This window comes from Budorcas taxicolor, chromosome 18 (assembly GCF_023091745.1).
Source record: "Budorcas taxicolor isolate Tak-1 chromosome 18, Takin1.1, whole genome shotgun sequence".
Classification (NCBI taxonomy): Eukaryota; Metazoa; Chordata; class Mammalia; order Artiodactyla; family Bovidae; genus Budorcas; species Budorcas taxicolor.
The window spans coordinates 3,204,101-3,223,835 of NC_068927.1; the positions used below are offsets into that span (position 1 = coordinate 3,204,101).

The 19,735-nt window shown below is 58.5% G+C and overlaps 1 protein-coding gene and 1 non-coding gene across 3 annotated transcripts in view; both read left to right on the plus strand.

Annotated features, from left to right (window-relative positions):
* The window catches only part of VAC14 (VAC14 component of PIKFYVE complex), a 78,657-nt gene that overhangs the window by 9,841 nt on the left and 49,081 nt on the right, over window positions 1-19,735 (plus strand). For both annotated transcript variants that reach the window (XM_052655526.1, XM_052655527.1), the window contains exons 8-12: window positions 440-574; window positions 919-1,071; window positions 5,083-5,146; window positions 12,345-12,489; window positions 12,659-12,724. In XM_052655526.1, the coding sequence (XP_052511486.1) occupies window positions 440-574; window positions 919-1,071; window positions 5,083-5,146; window positions 12,345-12,489; window positions 12,659-12,724 (563 nt within the window). The remainder of the gene's footprint in view (window positions 1-439; window positions 575-918; window positions 1,072-5,082; window positions 5,147-12,344; window positions 12,490-12,658; window positions 12,725-19,735) is intronic.
* TRNAG-GCC (transfer RNA glycine (anticodon GCC)) lies at window positions 2,054-2,124 on the plus strand. Its single transcript has one exon. It is a non-coding gene; the product is annotated as a tRNA-Gly (tRNA).

The window sequence follows — 19,735 nt, forward strand, 5'->3', positions numbered from 1 at the left end:
GGTGACAGTCGTTCCAAGCGTCTCGTCACCCAGTGGGCTAGCCCTGGTGCGTTCACGTGGATTCAGTGGATTCCAGGAGACAGAGACGTCAGTGAGGCCAAGGCTTGAACCATCCTTTCTCCCACCTTCTGTTGGCCAGTGTCGCAAGGCCAGCCCCGGACCAGGAGTGGGGGAATAAACTCCCACTCCTGATGAGAGGAGCCGCAGTGCCCCGCTGCGGGGAGTGGACACAGGAGGGCAGAGAGCCGTGGCTGCTCTCACGGGCAGCCGCAGGACTATCGTCTGTGTGCCCCTGGTGCCCACGGAAGGAAAGGGCGAGAGCGCAGGAGTCCCAGGGGGCTGAGAGCCATGCCAGGCCTCAGCCCCACTGCAGGGCTCCAGCGGCTGTGGGCGTGTCGGTGGGCACCGCCACACTCACCGCAGAACCCCGTCCCCATAGATGACCTGATCCAGCTGACGGCCATGTGCTGGCTGCGGGAGTTCATCCAGCTGGCCGGCCGCGTGATGCTGCCCTATTCCTCGGGGATCCTGACCGCTGTCCTGCCCTGCCTGGCCTATGATGACCGCAAGAGGAGTATCCTTCAGCCCGGAGAGCGGAGACAAGGGCAGCCCTGAGGGGCGTGAGGTCACCCTGGGTGGGGAGGGGGCCCAGGACCCACCACGCCTGCAGACACCCCTGGAGCAGGAGGCAGAGTGGAGCGTGGCCTGGGAGGGCCCAGGCGCCCAGGATGGGGCTGGCGCCGCGTGCCAGAACCTCAGCTGCGTCCTCAGAGATCTAAGGGGCTCACCCAGGCCCGGGCTGCTGAGTCTCTGCTCCCCTGTGGGGTGAGGGATCAGGGAGGTGACAGGACAACCCCTGGGGCAGCAGAATGGGCTCTCCAGCCTGGCTGCAGCCGCTCCTTACATCGGCGCACTCAGACATCAAGGAGGTGGCCAATGTCTGCAACCAGAGCCTGATGAAGCTGGTCACCCCCGAGGACGACGAGCCCAATGAGCCCAGGCCAGTGGTGCAGAAGCAGGCAGGCCCCAACCCCGAGGACTGCGCAGCAAAGCAGGAGGGGCCAGCCAGCGGTGAGTAGGCTCTGCCTCCTGCCCCGACCTCCCAGCGAGGGCCCCCGGGGCCCAGAGGTCAGAGAACTTGACATGGGGTCTCCCTCAGCCAGCCAGGGCTGTTCCCGAGTCTCAGCCCCTAGCTCTGGGAACCCGGCAGGTGGGAACTGCTGCCTTCCTCCTGCAGGTGGGCACAGAGCAGAGGAGTCCCACCACCAGCGTCCAGCAGCTCCCAGGGGCAGGGGTAGTGTTTGAACCCAGCAGCTGGCCTCCAGAACTGTAGCTCTGAGCCCTTTCGGCCCCAGAGAGCATTCATTCTTTCGTTAGTCTTGTTCTGAGCTCAGCTGCAGTCGAGGTAGAGAGGCGTGGAGCCTGGCAGGAGGGCCGTTCAGTCTGCAGGCTCAGCTGAGTCTCAGGGGTAGACATCCAGTGACTCAGGAACCGCCTGCCTTCCTCTGCCACTCCTTCTCAGGGAAGGGGGTTCAGACCAACCCAGATGTGGTTCATTCGGTCCTTGGAAATTCTGCTCCTTTAACGTTAATGTCTTGTTTATCCTTCACATGAGGAAAACTGTTTTTATGCCTATTGGAGTCTAGAGTTGGACTCTCTAAATGTAGAACTCTGAGACGTTTTTCCATGTCTCTGACTCTGTCCTCACCGAGAGGTCCCCGATCAGCTCTGGGATGATGTTCTCCTTTGCAAAATCAGCCGAAGACTAAACTGATGCAGAACCTACTGAAATCTTTAAGGCTAACGTTTGGAGGTCTGGAACTTGGCCCCCAGGAGCCAAAAGAGTTCCCTGAGCATTTTGTCCCTTTGGTTTCTCTTGAACCTCAGAGCAGAATGGCAGGCACGCGTGTCCTGTGCGTGTCCTCAGGGGGCTGGCCTTCTAGAACGGAGCTGCGTTGAGTGCTGGACCGTCCCAGGTGTCAGGTTACAGCAGTGCCCCGTTGCTTCGAGCCAGCGCAGCAGAACAGCTGGGGAGGAGGAGCGCTCCACTGGAGCATTGGTGGTTCAGTGGTAGAATTCTCGCCTGCCACGCGGGAGGCCCGGGTTCGATTCCCGGCCAATGCAGCTCGCTTAACCTTTTCGACAGCTTTCCTAAGCCTTCCTCAAACAGCTCCCTGCTCAGGAGAATCTTGGTCCTAAATCAGGACACATTCAGGCAGCTTGGTTCCAGATTTTACTGCCTCATAAACAGCACTTCAGCAGACACAGAGCTCACTTTATAGTAGTTCCCAGAAATGGCACTGTCGAATTCTGGGGCTCCACAGCCACTCCAGACCCGCTCAGCTGGTCACCAACCACCGCTTTCCCAGCGTGCCAGCAGAAGGTGCCAGCAGTCCGAGAGAGTCAGCATTTCTTTCCTCAGTCCCCGGCTTCAACCAGTGCTGACGCCGACGCTCACTGCCCATCTCTTCCAACCCGCGAATGCAGCAGCTTCCTGCCTGGTCTCTCTCACTTGGTGCCCCCATCCCCCCCCAGGGTGTGCCGTGCACCCCATGGCCCATCCCGGGCGAGCCCCCCAGTGAGGCCTGGCAGCCAGGCCCTCTGCACGCGAGTGCAGGCACACTCACAGACGCACGCCCCCTCGCTGTCACATGCACGTGCTTCTCCTTCGCCCCTCCCCACAGGGCTCCGGTCAGGGCGGCTGGTGCTCAGTTGGCTGCCCCCCGCCCGCTCTGCTTGCCCTGGCTCCCTCCCCCGACCCTTCTGCCTGAGGAGTCCACAGCGCAGGGTCCTTCTCTGATTCTGAGCTCCCTGGCACTTGGCGCCTCCTCCCCGTCCCCCATGACGTTTCCTGATTGTCTCGGGCATCACAGTTAACACTCTGCGGTCAGACCTGCCTGCCTGCGCATCCTGCCCTGCTGACTTCATGTCTGTCGCCCTTGGACAAGCCACTTGGCCTTTCTGTGCTTCAGAGTTCTTATTCATTGACTGGAGCAACAGTGATAGTACGGAACCTATGGTGTGGCTGTGAGTTTCAGAGACTTTTTGCATGTAGAACTCTTAGCGCATGGCGTGGGTCACACTCCCAGTAACAGGTGCTTCCGTGTCAAGTTGTTTTAAGGTCTGTTTATAATGAGACCCAGCACTTAGCAAGAGTGTCAGGGGCAGGACTTTGGCTCCCTTGCCTTTTAGCATTAGCTTTGCCCAGGTGGTAATGGGCCTCTGATGGGTCATAAATGAGGGATTGTAGTGGTTTAGGGATGAAAGTTCAAGCGGTGAGTGAGGAACACAGCTATAAATACAATTTCCAGTGGCGGACCGGTGACCTCCGTGGGTGAGCGTTAAATGGAGTCCACCCATTTGCAAAGCTTTGATGGGATTGGGTGTTATCAGCACTGCCGATCCAAGTGACTCAGATCCAGGACCTGCCTGCAGAGAGCTCAGGGTCGGATCCTTAGAGGAGTGATCACAGGACATTGGATGTGGCCACAGCGGACTGGGGGCACCCAGCCAGGCTTCGTGGAGGGTATCTGAGCTGACTCTTCTCTCTCGTTCCCTTCTGCTCTCCTTTACCACCCTCATTTTCCACTCTGATCACGAGAAATGCACATTCCCTGGAGAGATTTCGGAACAACCAGACGCTCCTACTGGGAGAAGGTGAAGAGTAAACACCTTAAATACATTCACTGTTTGGTAGATAGCAATACATTTGGCAGCATGTACCAGAACATTCAAGAATTTATCCTCAGGAAACAGAGACATGGGTCAGGTTTTCCGTTTTAACCCCTGAACACACATTGGCTCCTTTATTGTACTCACAAGACTCCGGGGAGGCCCTGGCCTCAGCACGTTACACAGGTGAGGCAGTGGAGTGAAGGCAGGTGACCTACCCAGAAGTCACACAGTGAGAAGGCAGGGGAGTCAAACTGAGACCTGGGCCCAGGGGCTCCTGAGTCTGGAGATTGAAACAAAAGGGCAAGTGAAGATGCTCAGCTTGACTGGGAACCCCAGAAGCACAAAGTAAAACAGTCTCATTTTTACTCATCGATTTGACAAATACTGTAAAGATCACTAGTATCCCAAAGCTTCCGAGGTAGAGGGTGGGCTGAACAACTGCTGGCATGTGTGTGGACCCTTCCTAAAGGCCAGCCTGGCGAGGTCTGTTCAAACCGCCCGGGTCTGACCCTCCTACTCAGCAGCTCCCTCTAACGGGGTTCTGGGGAAGCAACCTACATCTTTTCTGGGCACGGGAGACCACAGCAAACCCTGAGGCAGACTCTGCTCAGGGCCAGCACTTGCAGGACACAACTGTCTGATGAGGGAGTCCAGAGGACACTAAAGAGCCCTCCCCACCTGCTTCTGGGGCAAAAGGAAGCAGCTGTGAGGTCTCAGAGTGAAAATAGGAAACAATGGAAATTCATCTGCAGCCAGTTTTTAACTGTATCATTTCATCGGAAAAGGCGATCCCAGCAGGTGGGAGGGAGGGAGTCCCCCAGCGGCAGGGAGCCCCAGCGCATGGTTCCTGGCAGGCCCACCCAGACTGCCCAAGGTGTCTGCCTCACCTTCCCCCAGGCCTGTTCAGGTAATTGGACTCTTTCCTGAAGCAGCTGCACCGGTTCCCATTTCTACCAGCAGTGTATAAGGTTCCAGTTTCTCCGCCTCCTCACCATCACTTGCTATCAATATGTCTTTTATTTAATGGGTGTGAAATGGCATCTCATTACAGTTTTGATTTACGTCTCCCTGGCGGCTTGTGATGCTGAGTTGTTCAAGAAGTCACTTTTAACATCTGTTGCCCTTTAGCCAGCAGCCCCTTCTGAGATTTCCCAGATGCGTTCAGCACTGATATCCCTGCTTGTGAGGTCACTGTGCCTGAGAACCTACAAGCATGCATACCATCCAGAAGCTTCAGGGAACCACTAGGCATTGGGTCTTCAGGGCCCCAAAGCTGCATTCCTCTCCAAGAGCCAGAATCAAGGTGTGGGATACTAGAGAGTCTGTGTCCTTGTGAACAGGGTCCTTGTTCTTCTAAAGGCCCCAGTGACCTTTATTGTGATGCCTCGTTCCTCTTTCTCTCCCCAGGAGGGCCTGATGGTTCTTGCGACTCTAGCTTCAGTAATGGCCTCAGTGTCTTCACTCCAGCCAAGTAAGTGGTTTGTTGTGGCCAGAGTTGTTTGTGGACAGCTAGCAACCTACATCTTTTCTGGGCACGGGGGACCACAGCAAACCCTGAGGCAGACTCTGCTCAGGGCCAGCACTTGCAGGACACAACTGTCTGATGAGGGAGTCCAGAGGACACTAAAGAGCCCACCCCACCTGCTTCTGGGGGACATACTGCCTCTTGGGAAGGACTGGAGGCTGTGAGAGATCAGTAAATACAAGGTATAAGAGTGTGGCTCTGGGCGACTCAAGAATCCGCCTGCCAGTGCAGGAGACCCAGCTTCAAGCCCTGGGTCAGGAAGATCCCCTGGGGAAGGAAATAGCAACCCGCTCCAGTATCCTTGCCTGGGAAATCCCATGGACAGAGGAGCCTGGCGGGCTACAGTCCGTGGGGTCACAAAGAGCCAGACGGGACTTAAGAGGCTGGACAACAATAAAGAGTGTAGGTCACGCATGGTGACCACAGGGGGGCCTTGCAGACGCTTTTGCCCTGCCCCCTTTGCTTGTCCAGGATAATGTGAGGCCGATGCAGCTCTCTGGGAGCACGCTCGGTGACTGAGCCGGAGTGTGCACAGGCTGGGGGCGCTGGCTGCAGTGGCGCTGCCTTCCACGGGGGGGCGGTGCAGGCCAGGCAGGGAGGTGGCCGCCCCAGGCAGCCACGCCGCGCTCTGCAGGCGGATGACGGTCCCGGGCAGCTGCTCCGCGCTCTGCAGACGGATGACGGTCCAGGGAGGGACTGTCACCACCCTGTCCCAGCCTGAGCCCCAGGACTGGCCCTCGGCCCCGCTTTGTTGGGCACAGCTGGCTACGGGGCTGGAGTGGATGGAGGTCCTCCTGTAGGGGGTTCTTGCCTCTGAATCCAACCCTGAGCACGGGCCCTGGGGACAGAGGGCACTCACAAGAGAGAACGTATACTCATCCCCAGGAGACGCTCTTCCCCGCAGACCCTGAGGCTCTTCTCTCCGCTCACGGCGTTTCCTCACTGCCTCTTCTTTCTCAGGACCTTGGGGGTGTTTTCAGAGTGCTGACTGCAAACACGGACTCTTCCTAGGCTCCCCCACATGGTTGGAGCAGGCCAGTGGGCACCATTCATTTCTTTGTCTTTAGTTTGCTGTCACACATCCAGAGCTGCTGTTCAACCCTGCAGTTTCCAAGAAAAAGACGTGGTCCCTGAGCTTGAGGTTTTCCAGTGTGGGGGCAGAGACATAAGCAGGAAGTTATGGGAAAGGGTGGTGACGGTTGTGCGGGGCTCCGAGGGCATTAGGGCCAGCGCTGGTGCCCCGCCGAGGCCCGCTGGAGCACCGGCTGCCAACCTCGAGCGCTCGGGGAGGCCTTCCTGGGCCCAGCCATGCCCCGCACTCTGTGTTGCATCGGCGGGTTCCGCGGATGTTTACATTTAAACCCCACAAGCTCAGTAGCAGTGCTGTCTCCACGTCAGGGGTGAGGAGGGACGGGAGGTCGGGGCTGCTGTAGAGACTGGGTTTAGGAGGGTCTGAGGTGGGCGCAAGGAGATCCAACCAGTCCCTTCTGAAGGAGATCAGCCCTGGGATTTCTTTGGAAGGAATGATGCTAAAGCTGAAACTCCAGTACTTTGGCCACCTCATGTGAAGAGTTGACTCATTGGAAAAGACTCCGATGCTGGGAGGGATTGGGGGCAGGAGGAGAAGGGGACGACAGGATGAGATGGCTGGATGGCATCACTGACTCGATGAACGTGAGTTTGAGTGAACTCCGGGAGATGGTGATGGACAGGGAGGCCTAGTGTGCTGCGATTCATGGGGTGGCAAAGAGTCGGACACAACTGAGCGACTGAACTGAACTGAGGTGGGCGCAGACCAGTCAGGGTCACTGGCACGTCCCGTTTAGACAGGGTGGAGGCTCAAACTGAAGAGGTGGCAGGATATGGAGAAAGTTGATAGGCTGGAGATGTTTTGAAGGTAGAATTGACAGAATTGGCCAATGGATGGAGTGGAGTCGGGGGCAGGGTGGGGGATGAGGGGAGGGGACTTCTAGATTCGGGGTTGAGCCAGCTCAGGGCATCCTGGTTTCATTTCCCAAGCTGAGCAGGAGGAGGAACGGGTGTGAGTGGGCCCGTCGAGAGCAGAGTTCAGGGCAGCTCTGGGCATCCTGCCAGAGCAGGTCAGGAGGCCGGTGTGGATGTGGGATGCTGGAACTCAGGGGAGAGGTCTCGATGGAGATGCAGGCAGGCTCGCCCGCCCTGCGGAGGATCCGCTCTGGGAATCGGAGGGCCCTGGCAGGGAGGGCCATGTGGTCTCAAAGCCCCTCCGGTAGTGTGAGAGGACAGATGCGGGCAGGGGGCAAAGCTGGCGGCAGGAAGGCCTGGCGCAGCCTCGTCACTAATCTAGGCCACAGGGAGGGGGCAGTCCAGGAGGACCAGAGATCGGCTGTGACCGAGGCCCCGTGCAGGGGGCTCGGCTCCCCCTCCTCACTGGGGCGACAGCGGTTCCTCTGCCCAGAGGCGGCCCTGATTCCTGCACTGTGGCCGGGAACCCCTGGCTGAAACCAAGCCTTGCTTTATACCCATCGTTCAGCAACAAATGCTAAACCAGCCTTTGAAATTAAAAAGCCAACGGAGAACACGCTATCTGGCGCTTTGTTTCCCTCAGACGGAGGTTTCCTAGTGGCAGCTGCCAATCTGAGTCACTGGCTATGCCAGAGAGGGGGGCGGCCCCAGAGCTGGGAACCTGAGCCCAGCCCCTCCCGCTGGAGGCGGCAGCCGAGGACGGAGGCTGGGGTGCCTGCTCTGGGCGGTTGGGGCTGCCCGAAGCTGGCCTCTCACAGGGTCCCTGGGAAGCGTAACTCGGGCTGCGGGGTTCTGATGCACACTCACCCCGGGCACTGCCTGCACAGGCGGGCTGCTCCCACCGCATCCAGGCCCACCGAGGGCAGTGGCCCAGGGGGTACCCTTCCCGTGACAGGAGCATGCCCGCCTGGCAGACATGGTCAGCAAGGTGACAGTCTGGTGAAAGCTCTGGGCTCTGTCCCTGTACACGAGACTAGATGTGGTGTTAGAGGACCAGTATCATCGGGGGCATTCAGTATAGGTCTCCTGGTATAGCTGGCTGCCACAGGCAAGCAGAAAGATCTAGAAATCAGTGCTTCCCAACATTTAGTACCTGCTGATTGAAAGATGTGATAAAGATCTTTTATTAAAAAAAAAAACGAACAGCTCTGAATTCAGAAACAGTTCCTTTTTTAGACTTACTTTCGTTCTAATTTGATTAGAGCTGTAACATAGGAGTGCCATAAAGGGTTAGATGTTACAGAAATAAAGTGCTGCTTCCCACGGAGACGCACTGGGCTTTATCAGGATGTATTAGTAATATCAGAACCTTTATTCCTGAAGTCAGTATTTTAACAGTCACAGTAGCGCCACACATTTGGAAGTCATAGTACATGTACACGTATGATCTTCATTATGAGAAATAAGTGGTGAGAATAGGGTTTTGCAGACACCATGGAATAATTCAGAAGCCCCCAGGGCCTGCAATGCGGGAGACCCGGATTCAATCCCTAGGTCGGGAAGATCCCCTGGAGAAGGAAATGGCAACCCACTCCAGTACTCTCATGCCTGGAAAGTTCCATGGATGGAGAAGCCTGGCAGGCTACAGTCCATGGGGTTGCAAAGAGTTGGACACAACTGAGCAACTTCACTTTCAGGAGTAACTAGACTCTCTGGAACTGGTACAGAAATATGTTCTAAGCTTTGAGTGAGCTCCGTTCTGTTCTCTGGGTAGGGTGAGCCAGGGTAGAGGGTGCACACCTCTGGCTCCAAACCAGCAGCTCTGAAGCTGAGCACCGGGCCCAGTGTGCCGCACTCAGAAGAGCCCAGGTTCCAGAGCCTCGGCTTCGCACGGAGCACACACCAAGCCCAGACAGCGCAGCCAGCCCGCCGGTGGGGTAGCTGAGAGCGGCCCCGCGGAGGCGGGATCATCCGCTCTCCCTGTCCCCGGCACCCTGGGCTGTTCGGCCTCCCGTGCCCTTCACCTCCAGCCAGCCAAGGGACGTGGGAGCCCGGGAGAGCATCCCCGGACGAGGGAGGGGCGTGCCAGGCCTCCTGGCCTTGGGCAGGTCCTGTAGTGCCCCATCTGTGCACCAGAGGGACTGCCTCACATGACCGAGGGCCTGTTGGCTGGTTGAAGCTGACGCCCACCTCACCGTCCGTCTGGGGTGCCCCTTGTCTGAGGAGGGCCGCTGTGGGCACCTAGGGTGCCGCCCACTCTCACACCGGCTCCGTAACACCCTTCCTTCCTTGTCTGGCCCCAGGGCAGTGCCAGTCACAGGCTGGCCCTCAGTGTCTGTGCTCGGTAAGACACGCTTAACTGGCCTGCAGCACCTCGGGATTGTTGTCAGTTAAGGAGCCCAGCTGCCCAAGGGACTGTCTACCCTGGCTACCTGGGGCCACTGGGATTTGGCCCAGCAATCCCCCCCCCCCCCGAGATGAGCAGCAGCTTCCTCGGTGTCCCCCTCCCTGGGAAACAGTGCTGCCGGAGTGCTTGAGTGCAGCGCGTTAGGAGGCAGAGCCGTGCGGTGGGCAGGGCCACCCTGGACTCAGACGCCACATTCAAACTGCTGGCTCCACACTCCGCAGCCACGTGGTGTGCCCGGGTTACTTAGTGCCTCCATGCTCTGATTGCCTTGTCTCCAGACTGGGAGTCACACGGCTGTGGGCACAGGGCCCTGGGGGGACATAAGCAGGGCTGTGCGTGCACATGGCTCAGCACGAAGTCCAACACAGGGTGCTTACCCAGAACCTGAGCTCTCGTTTCCAGCGCCACCACTGTCCTTCCTGCTCAGTGTTAGAGCCTGACCCCCAAGGTTCGTACACCCCACGGGGCCCGGACTGCAGGTGGAACGGGGAGCTGGGCTCGGCACTGCCTCCCGCCCCCCAGCAGCTCAGGGCACAGCTGTGCCAGGTCCCAGGGACCCTCCAGGCCTCCCCCAGAGGGCCGTTTCAGCCAGGAAGCGGCAGTGACCTGCTGGGTTTGGGGCCCTTGTGGCAGCTTCTGCTATGGAGAGGGATTCCCTGGGGCCCTTGGCTCACAGGGTCAGGAAGGGGCTTCTGATCATTCCCCACTGCTTTCCGAGCTCATTTTGTTAAGACCTCGGGCTCCAGGAAGGTGTCTGGAGTGTCTCCAGCTGTGGGATCCTGCCCACCCAAGGAGAGCTTACAGAGCACGCCAGGAGGAGCCCAGGAGGAGGCTAGTGCGATGGGGCAAAGCAGGACTGGGAGATCAGACGGGGAGAGGGACGTCCGGAAATTGTTAGAGAAGAAGACGAAATGCATGGGCAGCCCTGGAGGGCCACTGCTGAGCCGTGCTGTGCACGCTAGGCACCCCTGCCCCTCGTGACCGCTGCACGCGCCACGGCCAGTCTGAGCCGAGGACGCTGAGGGCAGGAGACGCGGGTTAAAAGACTCAGGACGCTGCGAAGAGTGTGACGGGGTCTGTTACTAACCTGTGTGTTGACTTTTATATTGATCATGCGTTGAAACGACATTTGGGGCATATTGCGTGAGTGCGTGCTCAGTCGCGTCTGACTCTTCGCGACCCCATAGACTGTGGCCCTCCAGGCTCCTCTGTCCGTGGGATTTCCCAGGCAGGAATACTGAAGTGGGTTGCTATTTCCTCCTCCAGGGGATCTTCCCGACCCAGGGATCGAACCTGCGTCTGCTGCACCTCCTGCACTGGCAGGCAGATTCTTTACCACTGTACCACCCGGGAAGCCCTTGGGGTATATTGGGTTATTTTAAATATATTGTTACATTTAACTTTACCTGTTCCTTTATACTTTTTAATATAAAACCAAAAAACATGAAATTCCATATACGACTCGCATTATATTTCTAATAGACAGTGAGAAAGAGAGAGAGGTGAAGAACAGCGGGTTCCTGGGTGGCTGAGACTGTCTGGGAGCCTGCCTTTGCCACCCTGGACTTGTCTGTCTGTGCGTGAGTTTCCCCATCTGTCCAGGCTGCTGAAGAACCCAGATGCTTGGCTGTCCTCGGAAGACCCCAGCACTTGCAGCCACATGGCTCTCAGGGAGCCTCAGCGGCAGCCCCTCCCCAAGGCTTGGTCTGCTGGGCGGCATCCCTCACACACCCAGCCCCCAGGCCACCAGAGGCTAGAAGTGCCCGCTCGTGCCCCCGAAACGAGCTCCATGGGGAATCATCAAACCATGTTAAATAGCACTTCCATTTAGCACTTAACAGAGCTCAGACCCTGCCCTTTAGGAGTTCACATCAAATGAGCTTCAGAGAGGCTGCAGGCAAATTGGGAAAGCAAAGGCATTGAGTTCCTGACGCAAATGAATAATTGAGCAATCTGGAAGTACCACGGAAGACCGTTTTGTACAGGCAGGCGATGGCGTCCTGCGTCAGAGGGGAAGGGAGCCCCTCCTGACACCCTAAGGCCCCTTGTCCTTGCCAGCCCCATCCCGGAGAGCCCCGGCCTCTGTCTGGGGGCCCCACTTGGGTCTGTTCTGGAGGCACCCAGCCTTCCTGGGGCTGCTTGGCGGGACTTTTCTCTGCCTGGAGACCAGCAAGGCTTTGGGCCAGGGGAGCAGGGAGCCTGCACCCCGTCCTAGAGCGCAGGCATTCTGAGCAGGGTCCAGTCTACAGGCTGAGCCTGTCACCACCTTGCTGCCTCAGATGAGAACATTAACAACTTCAGAGGCGGCTCTGAAGGCCCCTCGCCCAGGCCGGCCGCTGTGCCGAGGGCCCTGCATGTGACCGGGTGAAGCGCCACAGGTCCTCATTGGAGAAGTGGGCTTCGGGTGCCTGGGGCAAGGCCTGTGTTACTTAGAGGTGTCCCTGGGGCCTTTCCCTGGACTCTCTGGACAGGGAGGTTTTGTTTCATTGACAGGCTCTGGACGTAATGCGCTGAGGGCGCTGAACTGCCTTTCAGCCATGAGGTCCGCTGGTCCCAAGCTTCTTGACATCAGAGGTGTCCACCCTTCTGCACCTTCTCTGGCGTAGCCCAGTGGTAGAAAGGGAGCCGCGGGTGGCTGCCCAGCGTACTGGCCCTCCTGCCGCAGCGTGGGTGTCCACGCTCCCGTCTGGCAGAGCAGCACCCAGGCGCCCTGTGTGGGGGATGCGGGGCCGGGGCGCAGCTGGGGAGGGGCCTGTGGGCCTCAGCCCAGCTCCCTCCTGGTCTCACCCGCAGCGCGGAGAGGGCCCCAGTCACCCTCCACCTGGACGGGATCGTGCAGGTGCTGAACTGCCACCTCAGCGACACGGCCATTGGCATGATGACCAGGATCGCCGTCCTCAAGTGGCTGTACCACCTGTACATCAAGACCCCCCGCAAGGTGAGCCCTCGGGCTGGGGTGGCACTCCAGGGTGGTCTGCAGGGCCTGCCCGCGCCTGGCAGAGTCCTGCTTGTTCCCGTTCTGGGGAAGCCCTGAGCGGCAGGACCGTGCCACGCTCCTGGGGTGGGAGGCCCCTGCCGCTGGGCACTCACACGGCCCCTCTCCACAGATGTCACGGCACACGGACAGCCTGTTCCCCGTGCTCCTGCAGACACTGTCGGACGAGTCTGACGAGGTAGGTCCCCGCCCTCCTCGGGGCCCTGGCCGCCAGCCTCCCCTGCTGAGGGCACGGTGTAGCTCGGAGGGGCTTATTTTGCTGTTGTTCTCTTAAGCCAGCACCCCTAAAGTCCCCCCATTGCTCCTATGTGGTGAGGAGCAGCCATCTGGGAGAAAGCTGTGTCTCCTGTCCTCTGGGGAGTAAAGGCTCTTGCTCTGCGGGCCTTTCTGATGAGCGCTGGGTCTGAGCGGCGAGGAAGCAGGTCTGGCAGGGAGCCCCCGGTCCCCATGAGGCCCAAAGGAGGGGCGGCAGGAAGCCTGAGGGCGAGCTCCGGCCGCCTCGCTGCCCAGGGCAGCTGCCCGACCCTGCATCTCGGTTTCCTTTTGCCATCCAGTGGGGTAGTGACAGTGCAGAGGGGTGTGAGAAGTGTCTCCAAAAACGCCAACTGCTGTGCCTGGCAGCGGGTAAGCCCTCGGAGCATCAGTTGTGATTCCTTTCAGCTGGACTCCTTTCTGGCCTCCAGTTTGAACTTGGACCATGAGTCTTTGCTTTTGTTGGGGGTCACCACAAGCTAAAGAGAGAGGCTGGCCCCCCTCAGGCAGTGCCCCGAGTGTGGAGACCCCAGAGTAGGGTGGGCAAGGGCTGTACCTCAGCCTCCCTGCACCATGCCAGTGGCGTCCTGCCCAGGAACCTTCTTGATTGGACGTCCCGCCTCCCGGCCGAGGGGCAGGGCTTGCAGCCGGGCATCGCCTTCTGCCTGGGGAGCATCCCTGCCCTCCACCCATGCCCGCTCTGGGGTTCATGCTGGATGCTGGCGGCCCCGGCCTTGACCCGCCCTCTCCTGCTCTCACCTGCCCTCCTCTGGGCCCCGTGAGGCAGCAGGCACTCGCATCTGCAGACCTCCCAGCGCCGAGCAGGAGGGGACGGGACCGGGGAAGAACGAAGCGGGACCTGGCCTGTGGCTTCCCGTGCAAGAGGTGCCTTGGTCTCTCCTGGGCTGGCCCCTGGCTTGTGTGGAGTCCTAGGCAGCCAGCTTGCAGCCTGACTTTGCTCCCTGACCCTGAGCCACGGAGAGATTCAGACAGGCAAGTGTCTGCCTCCAGGTCCCATCAGGTCCTCTGTTTTTTCTGAAAACTCACCCTCCCGCCTGTCTACCACATACCCGTACACACACACACTGCCTCCCCGCCCCGCCCCCCGCCCCCCGCCCACTGCAGTGCAAGGCCCACACACGCACACACCCACACACAAACCCTGCCTTCCCCCACCCCGCCACCCTGCCGCTGCAGTGCAAGGCCCAGGTGGACATGGCCCGGTTCTGCGTGAATTAGGACTGACTCACTGCACACTCACGGCCCTCATTTCAGTACAGAAAGGGAGAAAAGAACTTTGCTGATTGGTTCCTTCCCCAGGACTTTAGTGGAAGCAGCTGAGTTTTCAGTCCTTTAAATTGAGTTGTTTAATCCCATCCAGCCTTCTTCACCCGCGGTTGGTTTTTGTGTGCTTGTGCATTTAAAGGGAGCTGGAGGAGATGCAGTCCATTAAACAGCTCTGTTCAGGTTGCAGCTGTGGAAACTCGATTTGCTGAGGTGCCAAATGTTGTCGGGTTTGGGGGCGCATCTTGTGGGCCTCCGGTGGAGAGGAGGCTGCAGCTGCTCTTGGGGACAGTTGCCGGGGGTGGGGCATGCAGGCATTGCTGCTGTTAGCAGCAGTTCCGCGTCCCCACCATCCCATTGCCCTCCCGGGGAGGGATTTGGGAACCCAGTATCACTGCTGAGTCGTGATCCTGCCACGTCCTGGTTCTTCTCCAGAATCCTGTCCCTAAGTAGCCCCTGCTGAATCCGGTGACCTTGAGGGCGTCCTGGGTACTTGGCAGTGGAAATGCAGCCACGAACAAGACAAAGTCCCTCTTCTCCTGGCGCGAGCTTCCGTTCCAGGGCGTCCAGAAAGTGCCCCGTGAGGTTTCCCCAGTTATTTTCAGGCACGGCCCTGATCTCAGATTGAAGCTCCGGGGGTGCAAGACCCTGAAAGCCCGTTGAGTCTGATCGGCCCACAGCCAGAGCGGCATGGGGGGTGGCCCCTCGCTAATAGAGCGTCACCATGGCCTGCCCCACGCAGGGCTGCACACTCAGCCTAGGTGCCTCAACGCCCGAGTTAGCCCGTTAATAACCACCAGCTTGTCTGAAGTCATCCCAGGGTCAGGGAATGTGCTTAGACATCTTCCGTGTAGTGTCCAGAGAACCCTCGACAATTCTTCTGTGGGAGAATACTGTTATTATTTCCATTTGGCAATTCAGGAAATAAGGCTGGGGAGGTGAAGTAGCTGGCACCGACCGATGGGGCCAAAACCAAGCCTGTCTGTCCCCAGAGCGCTCAGTCGCTGAGCCTCCATGCCTGTGTTTTACCATGTGTGGCCCCCAAGCTTGTGCTTATCACCATCCCCAGCATCTGGCCTCTTTCTCTTGTTCCGCACGTTCTCGAGAAGTCCGGTATGGAGAGGGCTGTGGGGCTTTGGAAGAAGCTCTCCCTCAGCACCCTGGCCCATTGTCCACTTTTCCACTGATTTACAGGAGCTCTGTTTATCCAGGACATCCCATTTACGGTCTGTGTTGCTCATGTTTTCCTCTCCCAGTGTGATGGTGACAGAGCCGCATGCCTGTCCCCCTTGGGGAGAGGCCCCGGGTGACAGAGTGTACCAGGTGTTCATGATGCAGGAGCTGGGCGCAGGCAGAGGCCAAGCCTCAGAGCCTCCGCTCCGCCGCCACGTTCCCCAGCCCCTGGGCACGTGGCCTCACGGGCGTCTCGCGGGCCCTTGTTTCTCTGCCCGCCTCCCCCGCCCCTTCCAGGGACAGCTCAGCAGTCCACACCCGCCTGGGATCCTTGGTTGTCTTTGCTTCTCCTAATTCAGGATAAGTGGCTGCTCTCTCAGTACGGCCTGCTCCTCACAGCCTTGATCTGAAAATCCCTTTTGTCAGAAGAATTTTGCAGGTGTCAAAGTAATATTCTTGGCACTGAAGTAGAAATTCTCCCATCAGCTAGCAATCCAATGACTTGTTTTTAAGTGAAAATGCGACCCTGATCCCACAGTCTGAAACACGAGGCATATCCGCAGAGCTTCCTGCAGACCCGCGGGAGGCAGGGCCGCTGTTTCCCTGCCCAAAGGTGCCAGTGTCGGCCACCTCCCGAGCCCGCAGCTGCCCGGGCGGGCTCTGCCCGTGATCCCCCAGACGACGGATGGGTCCTCTCCACATTTCCCGTGGCGTGGCCAGCCCGGAGGGGCCTCGGTGTTTCCCATCCCCACCCCAGCCTCAAGCACAGCTGCCTCCATTTCAGATCCTCTGCGGGTCACGGCAGGCACGTGTCATCACACACATGCCCAGAGCGATCCCCGGGGTCAGCTGTGGGCTTCAGAGGTGATGTGTCTCAGTGCAGGCACACTGATTGTAACAGGCACATTGCCGTGGTGAGGAAGACCGGTGAGGGAGAGGCTGTGTGTGTGCGGGGCCAGGAGGTGCGTGCAAAACCTCTGTTACCTTCAGTTCACTATTACTACAAACCTAAAACTGCTCTAAAAATCGAAAATCTATTTTAAACAAAAATATATAGGATTAAAAAAAAAGGTCTAAGTTTCAGAAGGGTCTGGAAGGATGGTCGGGTGCCCCTTCTCCCCAGGGACCTGGGCCAGGCTCCTGACTGCTCCGACCTGCATGGAGACCAGGGTGTCTCCACATGCTCTGCCAACCGCTCTTTCAGGAGGCCGAGAAAGGCTCCCCATCTGAGCCTGGCCCTTCCTAACAACCTGTCCATCACCCTCAGATTCTTTAGGGGCAGATTGTGCCCCCAGGAGGGAAGGCCTGCTGCAGGAAATGGGCTGTCCCTCCGTGTCCGCCCCAGAAACAAGGGCTCCCCCTTGTTGCCTTCATCTGAGGGCAGCTTAGAGAGGCGGGGGTGCCCTGTCTGACACCCCCTTTGCTGGCTTCTTTCAGAAACCGTGGGGGTGCTATGTGCTAAACCCCGTGTCTGGGAGAAGGAGAGGTGGAAACCAGTTTATGGGGTCATGGCGCTGGTCAGAGAGCATCGCACCCTTTGTCTTCAGGAATCTGCCTGGTGGTCCAGGAGTAGTTTCATTATCCTCCGTTTGACATGAGAGGACGCTCAGGCGTGAGGGGGATAACTTGCCAGGAGCCAGCCCTGGAAGCTGGGCCTGTCAGTTCCCAGATCATCTAAACCCCACACGAGGTCTGCCCTGACTCACCTCAGTGAGAGTGCCGCTGGGAGGAGTACCGCTCTATCCAGGCTGGGTGCACTTGGCTCTGACCTGCCCCCCGGGCTGCCCCAGGTCTGCTGAGCCCCCCAGGCCCCAGCCCGAAGCAGTGAGCCATGCCGGGGACGGCTGAGGGTGGTGTGGCAGCTGCCCGGTGGAGAGAGGATAGCCTCTGCCCCGTGCTGCCCCCGCTGCATGGTAAGGCTGAGGCACCTCCCCACCTCTGCTCTCCTCCCCAGAACGTGCTCAGGCTCAGTTCACTTCTGTAGCTCAGTGGTGTCCGACTCCTTGCGACCCCATGGACTGCAGCACGCTCCGCCTCCCTGTCCATCACCAACTCCGGGAGCTTACTCAAACTCATGTCCATTGAGTCAGTGATGCCATCCAGCCATCTCATGCTCTGTCATCCCCTTCTCCTCCCGCCTTCAATCTTTCCCAGCATCAGGGTCTTTTCAAATGAGTCAGCTTTTCACATCAGGTGGCCAAAGTATTGGAGTTTCAGCTTCAACATCAGTCCTTCCAGTGAACACCCAGGACTGACCTCTTTTAGGATGGACTGGTTGGATCTCCTTGCAGTCCAAGGGACTCTCAAGAGTCTTCTCCAGCACCACAGTTCAAAAGCATCAATTCTTCGGCGCTCAGCTTTCTTTATAGTCCAACTCTCACATTCATACATGACTGCTGGAAAAACCATAGCCTTGGCTAGATGGACCTTTGTCAGCAAAGTAATGTCTCTGCTTTTTATATGTCATCTAGATTGGTCATAGCTCTCTTTCCAAGGAGTAAGCGTCTTTTAATTTCATGGCTGCAGCCACCATCTGCAGTGGTTTTGGAGATGGAAACATTGTTTCCCCATCTATTTGCCATGAAGTGATGAGACCAGATGCCATGATCTTAGTTTTCTGAATGTTGAGTTTTAAGCCAACTTTTTCACTCTCCTCTTTAACTTCTTTCAAGAGGCTCTTTCGTTCCTCTTTGCTTTTTGCTATAAGGATGGTGTCACCTGCATATCTGAGGTTGTTGATACTTCTCCCTGCAATCTTGATTCCAGCTTGTGCTTCATTCAGCCCGGCATTTTGCGTGATGTACTGTGCATGTAGGTTAAATAAGCAGGGTGACAGTGTGCAGCCTTGACGGGCTCCTTTCCTATTTGGAACCAGTTCCATGTCACCTCCATTTTCCTCCCTAAAACGCGGTCGGGCTGGATCATGTTAAGTCCCTTCCAGCCCTGACTGTGTGGTCCTGACTCCACCGCCCGGAATACTAATGCGGCCTGCTCAAAAGTGGACAGTCTTCCATAAGAATGGGGCTTGTTTTTCCTTCTCATATCCTTGCCTCAGTTTTTATTTCGCTCCAATTTTCATTCCATCCACTCTCCAAAACAAACAAAAACAACCCCGCCACCCCGCGCTTCAATTCTGAGTGTTTCTGTACGGTCGGATCACACGGTCAGGTCGGGCACCAGCCCAGAGCACCGAAGGGCAAGAGCAGCGGCCTGGAACTCGGTTCCGCCTGCTGAGGGCCCACCCCACATGGAGGGGCGAGCCAGGCCGCCACTCGATGGCCAGGTGAGGACATGCAGGCCCTCCCACCACAGGCCTCAGGGCTGGTCCTCTCCTCTCCCAGGTGGACCCTGTGGCTTCCTGCAGGGCTTGGGAGAGAAAATGAGGGGCAGGGAGAGGAGCTGTGGCCAGCAAGGAGAGACCAGGCCTGCAGCCACACACCCTGGGGACGGGGGCTCCCAGCCCCCGCAGCCCAGCAGAGGCCCTGGCCATCGGCACCGGGGAGCCCTTGGCAGCGGACTGCTGCCATGCATGGGTGGGGCCCCGCAGTCTCAGGCCCATCATTGCGCTAGGGGGCACCTCCTTGGTGTGAGGAGGGGCCCTCAGTACCCACCGTTGGCTGCCATTACCTGCTCTAGGAAGACAGTTTGTGCTGGGAGGGTTTCCCGTCTATCCCTGTCTGAATTCCCTCCACTGATGGGAAGGTGAGGACCCAGAGCTGCACCATAACGGGAGCTCAGGGCAGAATGCTCCCCAGAGGGGAGGTTTAGTTCCCAAAGCAGGAAAAGTAGGGCCCAGAGAGGAGTCACAAAGGGGAGCAGGCAGGAACCACCTTCCTCTGGACAGGGCTGGGGCTCCCGGGAGGAGCCGGCCACCTTCCCCAGCACGTCTCTCCCTGAGCTCAAGTGATCAGGCGTCTCACCTAGAAAGGCTGCGTCCACCAACCCTACAGAGTACCCCAAGGGAGCCATGCACACCAGGGCCGCCGTCAGATCCCCCAGAGCTCTTCAATACCCAGCTGCCTGGGCCGCAGCCTGGACCTCCGTGAACTGCTCTCTCCAGTGGGGCCTTGTGGCCTGGGTTCCCCACAGGCCGCCAGTGACTGATGCTCATCCTGACTGAGAACCTCGGTGTGGACCCGCCCCAGTTCTGTCGGGAGCCTGGGGGCCAGGCCCCTGTCTGTCAGTTCAATGCCCTCTCTCCCTGCCGTTGCCGAGGTGGCCGGGCCAGGGCCCTTTTTTCACACACACACCCCACCCCACCTCACTTGGGGCATCGTCAGCAGCCAAGATCTCTCCTAGGACACGTGTCCGTTTCTCCTTCTCCGGAGATGGCCAAAGCAGAGTTGGTTGCATTTGCCTGGCGTCTTCCTGTTGGCAGTTTGCAAGGCCCACCGCCAGGGCAGGGAGCTGCTAGAGATGCTGTGGCCAGGAGCACGCTGGGTGCTTGCTCGGCTCCCAGCCTGCACCAGGCCTCACCGTC